Source organism: Tupaia chinensis, unplaced genomic scaffold (assembly GCF_000334495.1).
Source record: "Tupaia chinensis unplaced genomic scaffold, TupChi_1.0 Scaffold148210_1, whole genome shotgun sequence".
Taxonomy (NCBI): Eukaryota; Metazoa; Chordata; class Mammalia; order Scandentia; family Tupaiidae; genus Tupaia; species Tupaia belangeri.
In genome coordinates this window covers 1,806,696-1,812,637 of record NW_006208060.1, presented here as the reverse complement: position 1 = coordinate 1,812,637, position 5,942 = coordinate 1,806,696, and the positions used below count along the sequence as shown (strand labels likewise).

At 58.9% G+C, this 5,942-nt stretch overlaps 1 protein-coding gene across 1 annotated transcript in view; it reads right to left on the bottom strand.

Moving 5' to 3' along the window:
- The window catches only part of DUS3L (dihydrouridine synthase 3 like), a 7,172-nt gene extending 5,815 nt beyond the window's left edge, over window positions 1-1,357 (bottom strand). The window contains exon 1 of the mRNA XM_027768985.1: window positions 724-1,357. Coding sequence (XP_027624786.1) covers window positions 724-823 — 100 coding nt within the window. The 5' untranslated portion in view covers window positions 824-1,357. The remainder of the gene's footprint in view (window positions 1-723) is intronic.
- Between the last annotated feature and the right edge of the window lie 4,585 nt (window positions 1,358-5,942).

Sequence of the window (5,942 nt, the reverse complement as noted above, 5' to 3'; positions counted from 1 at the left end):
CTTTGGTGGTAAGGTATCTATGAGCAGGGTGGGAAAGAAAAGAGAAGTTGTCCAAGGAAGTCCTTCCTTTGAGCTCAGGTTCAGTCGCTGAAACCCTGGGGACAGAGCTGAGAACATTCGCGCCTGCTCGAACGTTTCTGCAGACGGGGAGCTCACTACTTAGAGCCCGCCAGCTCCTAGCCAGGGAGCACGCTCAAGGCCCGCAGGACCTGGTTTATTCCTGAGTCTCCTGTGTGCCGTGCAGTGCTGGACTTCGGGTTACCAGGCTCCAACATCCCTCCCCACTGTAGGTTAGAAGCTACGAGTCCCAGCATGCCTTGCAACATGGTCCACAGCACCCACACTTCCCAGAATGCCCTGAGGCCCTTCGAACGCCGCAAGCCCCAGCATGCCCTGCTCTTTCCCAGACGTGTCCCACTTTGTACCTGTGGCTGGAAATGCGCATGCGCTCTTCCCGCCGCACCCAGGGACTACAGCCCCCAGTATGCACCGCGGGTCTCGCTTCAAACCCCGCCTGCCCTCTTATGCACGTGGTCTCCTTCGTGCATGACAGCTCTGAACGTGCACGATCGCAGATGCCACCACTGACCACCCCGCGAGCTCAGGAACGGCTCACACCGAAGAGTCGGCGCGATTCCCGCCCTCGGCCGCTGCCCTATCGCCCGGCATGCACTGCTCGGGTATGCACTACGGGTACCGGGAAGGCCTCTCAGCCCGCGACTCACTGAGGTTTAATGGGCGCCACTCCTCGTTCGGTCACGCCAGCCCCAGAGTTACCGCCGCCATCGATTTCTGTTGGGCCCTTCGCCACTCCTTCCGCCATTGGTGCCCCTAATACACGCTCTGGAATGTCACAGGAAAGCCTTCCAGGGCCCGCGTGTCTTCCCTGGCCGTGCCGGGGGAGTGCGCATGTCCGGGTCGCTCCAATGACGACATTGTGCGCGCACTGACGCCAAGGGGGCGTGCCTTGTGTGTGGGCGTAGCCTCGAGTCCTATATAAGCCGAAGCCGGGCGGGCTCGCAAACCGGCCACCCACTGGCCTTAATTGGGTCTTTGGGGTGTCGTGATTTTCTGTTTGAGGTTTTTAAAAATGTGATGTCTGCTGAGTAATTGAGCACCTGTGTGCCAGACGCTCTCCAAGATGCTGAAGATACAGCCGTGCACAAAGCAGGCCCGCGTCCTCCCAGCCATGGTAGTGGGGAATACAGACAATAAATGGAATGCATGAAATGTACCTGGGGGCGTGGTGGTTAAGGCTCTGGACCCCCACCGGGCTGTCCACAGTTCAAGTCTCGAACCTGGCAGTTTGGTTTTTCACTGTCTCTCGCTTGCTCGCTATTTCTTTGTGGTAAGTACACATGCCCTACAGCAACTGAAGAAAAGATAATAACAAGTTAAAAAAAAAAAAAAAAAAAAAAAAAAAGAACAAGAAGCTAAGGAGTCCGTGACAATGACATGTGTTACTATTAATGTTGCCCTTATTTATTCTGTTTCCTGAGTTACATTTAAGAACAGGGCCTGCAACACCTAATCCCTTAGCTGCCTTTGCATTTCACTCTGAACTTTTTTTTTTTTTTAATTTGCCAGAGGGCGCATGAGCTTGCTGGAGAGAAAGAGAATGAGAATGAGAAAGCACCTGTCATGGGGATGGCCACGCTGCCATCCCTTCTCCATCTCTCCTTTCCAGATTTCGGGCACACACATACTGGCTCGGGGAGTCGGCCATGTGGGAGCCAGCCATGGGCTGGCCCAGAACTAGTATTTGAAGTTTTTTTCCCCCATGGGCAAGACAGAGAGAAAGAGACAGCGCCCCCAGTGGGGGACTTGACGCCACCTTCCCCCAGCCTCAGCTAGCGCAGGATCATGGGCACGCAGGTGAACAGTTTGTCCTGGGAGGTCTCTGGATGCGAACCCAGGGCCTTCCAATGTAGGGCAGTCGCTCATGTTTTTCTGCTGAGCCCCAGCCCAGCTTCCAGCATTTCACTCTGAATTTGACAAAGCTTTTTCTGGGAGGGAAGGAAGGAAACTTGAGGCCCAAAGAAGGAAGGAATTTACCTACGGCTGCACCAGGCTCCAAACCAGCTTTTCCGGGACCTAGGAGAAAGCACAGGGAGAGGGTAGTGAGCTCTTCCATCTCTGGCCTCGGCTGCCCTCTGCCGGACTGTCTGGGAATAAAACCGGAATCCAGAGCCGGAAGTAACTCCCGCGGTTGGATGGAGACTTCTTGCCCACCTCCAGGGGGAGGCGCTCACTCCTCCCTCCCTGGGGGCGTGTCCTACCACCCCCGGGGGTCCGACACGCTGTCTCCCTCCTCCCTGCACAGGTCCCCAGATCTGTGTGGAGTCAACTGATAGGGGAAACTGAGGCCCACAGAGCGATCTCAGGAATATGGTCACCCCTCCTGGGGCCTCAGTCCCCAAAGAGAGCTCCCAGAGCTGCCTGGCTCTGCCCCTTCTGTGTAAGGCAATCCAGGGAGGCTTCCTGTAAGTGGGGAGTGGCGGCCTGGGTGCTGATAATCATGGTGTTTGTATTATTGGTGGGACGTTAGCGGTTTACCATCACGTATGAATCTTTCCTCATTCTGCTGTGAGAGCCACACCCTGCTACTTGCGTGCCACTAGCTCAGGCTGTGTACGAGCCCCTTTCTAGGCTTTTTCTTTTTAAAATATTATTATTATTCTAATTTCATTCATTCATTCATATTTTATTTTAATTTGACCAGAGAGAGAGAGAAAGTGAGAAAGCGAGCTGCCAGGTCCGGGACTTGAACGGTGGTCAGCCATGTGGGAGTGTCCAGCTCTTTAACCACCACGCCACCTGCTGGTCCCATTTTTTTCTTTTTTTTCAATGTTTGCTGCAGGGCATGTGCACTCACAGGAGACAGAGACAGAGAGAAGGAAAGTGAGAAAACAGCCCCTGGGCAATGGCCACATGCCATCCTTCCGTTCACCTCTTGGGGCTTGGGGCATGCACATACGTGTGGCCGGCGTGATTTTCAAGCGACCAGGTGCAGGACTCGAACCACTGCATCAGTCATGTGACATCCAGCCACCTTTTATTTTAATAAAAAAAAAAATTACTAAATTTTAGGGACCAGCAGATGACGTAATGGTTATGTCACTGGACTCCCACATAGCCAACCATGGTTCGAGTCCCAGATCCGGCAGCTTCAAACTCACCCCAGGTGCATGTGCATGCCCGACATCCCAAGAGAAGAATAGAGGAGAAGGGATTGCTGTGTGGCCATCCCCCTGGGGGTGATTTCTCACTTTTCCCCTCCCTCTCTGTCTCTCTCCAGCGAGTGTGTGGACCCACAGCAAAAATGCTAGAAAAAGTACATTAAAATTAAAAAATAAGAAAACACACATCAACCACAGCCCTCTTGGCTCCTGTTCCTCCCCTGGCTCACTGCGGCCCCGGCCCAGGACCTTGGTCCCAAGTTCTTGCATAACCTGCCTCCCCCCAGCGTCACCCTGCTTCCCCCCTTGCTCCGCAAACCCGAGCCCAGGGTCACTCCAGAGTCAGTCTTCACCGCTCACCCTGTTCCTATCCTGCGTAGCCGCCTGGCTCATCCCACTCAGCTTGCAGGCCCCCTCTTTCTTGTCTGGGGACCTCCCTGACGGCCCCCACCCTACCACAGGGCACAGACAACACCCATTGTGGGTTCTGCAGCTGCTGGGAGGGGTGCCCCTCCATCAAGCCTGTGTACCAATTTCCCTCAGCGAACCCAGGGAGGGTGGTCGCCGTGTCCCCAGCAGCCAGCACGACCCTGGGACACAGAACGCTTGTCTAGCAAATGCTTCCCACAGAGGGTGCAGACCCTGTCCTCGGGGATCGTCCCAGGTGTGTGGGGACATCGAGAGAGAGAGAGAGGTGTCTCCACTCTAGACCTGACCCAATTTGTCCTCCAAATGTCCTCTGACCCAGAGCCAGGAGGAGGGAGGGAGGGAGGTGGCCCGAGGTCCCCGAGTGCATGGGGACACTGAGGCACTGGGGGGAGGGCCAGGGCCTGGGGACAGAGCTGCTGGCTCTCCCACGTCACTAGCTCACTGGTTCTCCTGCCTCTGCCCCTCTGATTCCCCGCTTCCGTCTGGACATTTCTCCTTCGCATTTGCTCTGGGGCCCTCCCCCGTAGCTTGGCTGCCAGGGGACCCCACTCCCACCTCTGGCCCCCTGGGCCTGGCAGAGGCAGGTGTTAGCTGTGGTCGCTGCTCCGCCGCCGGCTTCGCCACTGGCCTCCTTTATCTGCGCCTGCAGCTGCCTCTGGTGTCCTGACTCAGCACCCAGCAGGGAGGGCAGTTGGGGACAAGGACGTGGCGGGACATCGGCGCCCGCACTGCCCACGGTGGTGACTTCGAGGAGTGTCCACGCGTGACTCCGCGTGGGTCGTATCGTGTAGCTGCGGGGACCACAGCGTGCGCACGCAAGGACCTGCGTGGGACTGTGTGCGTGTGCACGTGTGTGCCTCTGCCAGTCCTGGAACGGCTCTTCGCCCCCTGCCCCACCCCTCACAGGCCACCCACGGCTGGGGCAGCCCCACCGGCCCTGCCTGCACAACCACACTCCTGAGTCCCCACCCCCGCAGGCCTGCTGGCTTCCCCACCTTGCAGCCCTGCGCCCCAGGGACCAGGCCCTTGACCTGTGACCCGCAGCTGTGAATGTCCCCGCAGGGACCGCAGGCCCTGTTTTTAACATCCTCACCTGGAACTGGGGGGGCTCCTTCCTGCCGCTCACAGCCCCCAGGGCCCCATCCCGGCCTGGCGAGCTCCCCCTCGTTCCCAGGACCCTCGCTGGGCTCCAGTCGGAGCCCTGGCCCGGAATGCATGTCCAGCTCCGTGCCCTCTCCCTGAACTCGCCCAATCGCCAGGCCTCAGGCCTACTTTCCAGGAGCTCCTGGAAGGAGCGACCCAGCCGGGAACACCGAGGCGGAGAGTTCGAACACAGCGCGGGGAGGGCCGGTGCTCTGCTGGGGCAGCTGGAGGGACTGAGGATGCAGTGGGCGCCTGGCCACCTCCCCCTGACAGGGCTGGTCCCTGGGGGTCCCGGGGTGCAGCCCCAGGCCCCCTGGACTTAGACCAACTTCTGGCGCTAAGATGGAAACTTCTTCAACAGCCAAGTCCAAGTTTTGGCCAGCTGCCGCAGACCTCCCAGAGCCTCTGCCCGGGTCTCCACCCTCCGGCAGAACACTCACTCCCCGAGGGAGCTGCTGAGACCGCTGGGCAGGGCAGGGGGCCAGCCCCGGGGGAGAGGGCGGAGCTTTCTGGTTGAGCCTCTTCCTTACTGTGTGAGCTTGGGCTAGTGGCCTGACCTCTCTGATCCTTGCGTTTCACAACTGCCGAGTGGCCCAGCACAGGCTGGGGTGGGTGTCACAGGAGGTCCCTGGGGAGGCATCCGAGGGGGCTGCGAACCAGCGAAACATTCCAGGGCAAATACCAGGGAAGCCGGGCGGCGGCAGGGCCCGGGTTTCAACCCCTCATCCTTGATCCTGGCGCCAGTGGGTGGGATCAGGCCCAGAGGGTTTCAACCCCTCATCCTTGATCCTGGCGCCGGCGGGTGGGATCAGGCCCAGAGGCACCCTGCCCCATCTGCACGCTGGGGAGACCACACAGCCTCCTTATGGGCGCAGGTGAGAAGATACCACCACCCACCTTACCATGGCCCCGTCTGGAACAAGGGAGTTTCAAAATAAAGCGTCGGCAGCGTCTGTTTCCTGCAGAGGACCAGCCCTGTTCCCTCCGCCTCCCGGGCTGCGGGGCTCAGCCGGGTCTGTGAAGGGGTCAGGACCCTGAGGGCTGTCCTGGTGGGATGGGCACCTGGAGGGGCAGGTGTACCCCTGTGCACCCCAGGTCCGCAGAGTCAGAGAGCAGGGGTGAGGCGAATGGCCAGGGCGTTCCTGGGGTGACCCCATGGGACCAGGGACACGGAGAGCCGGGCAGCATCAA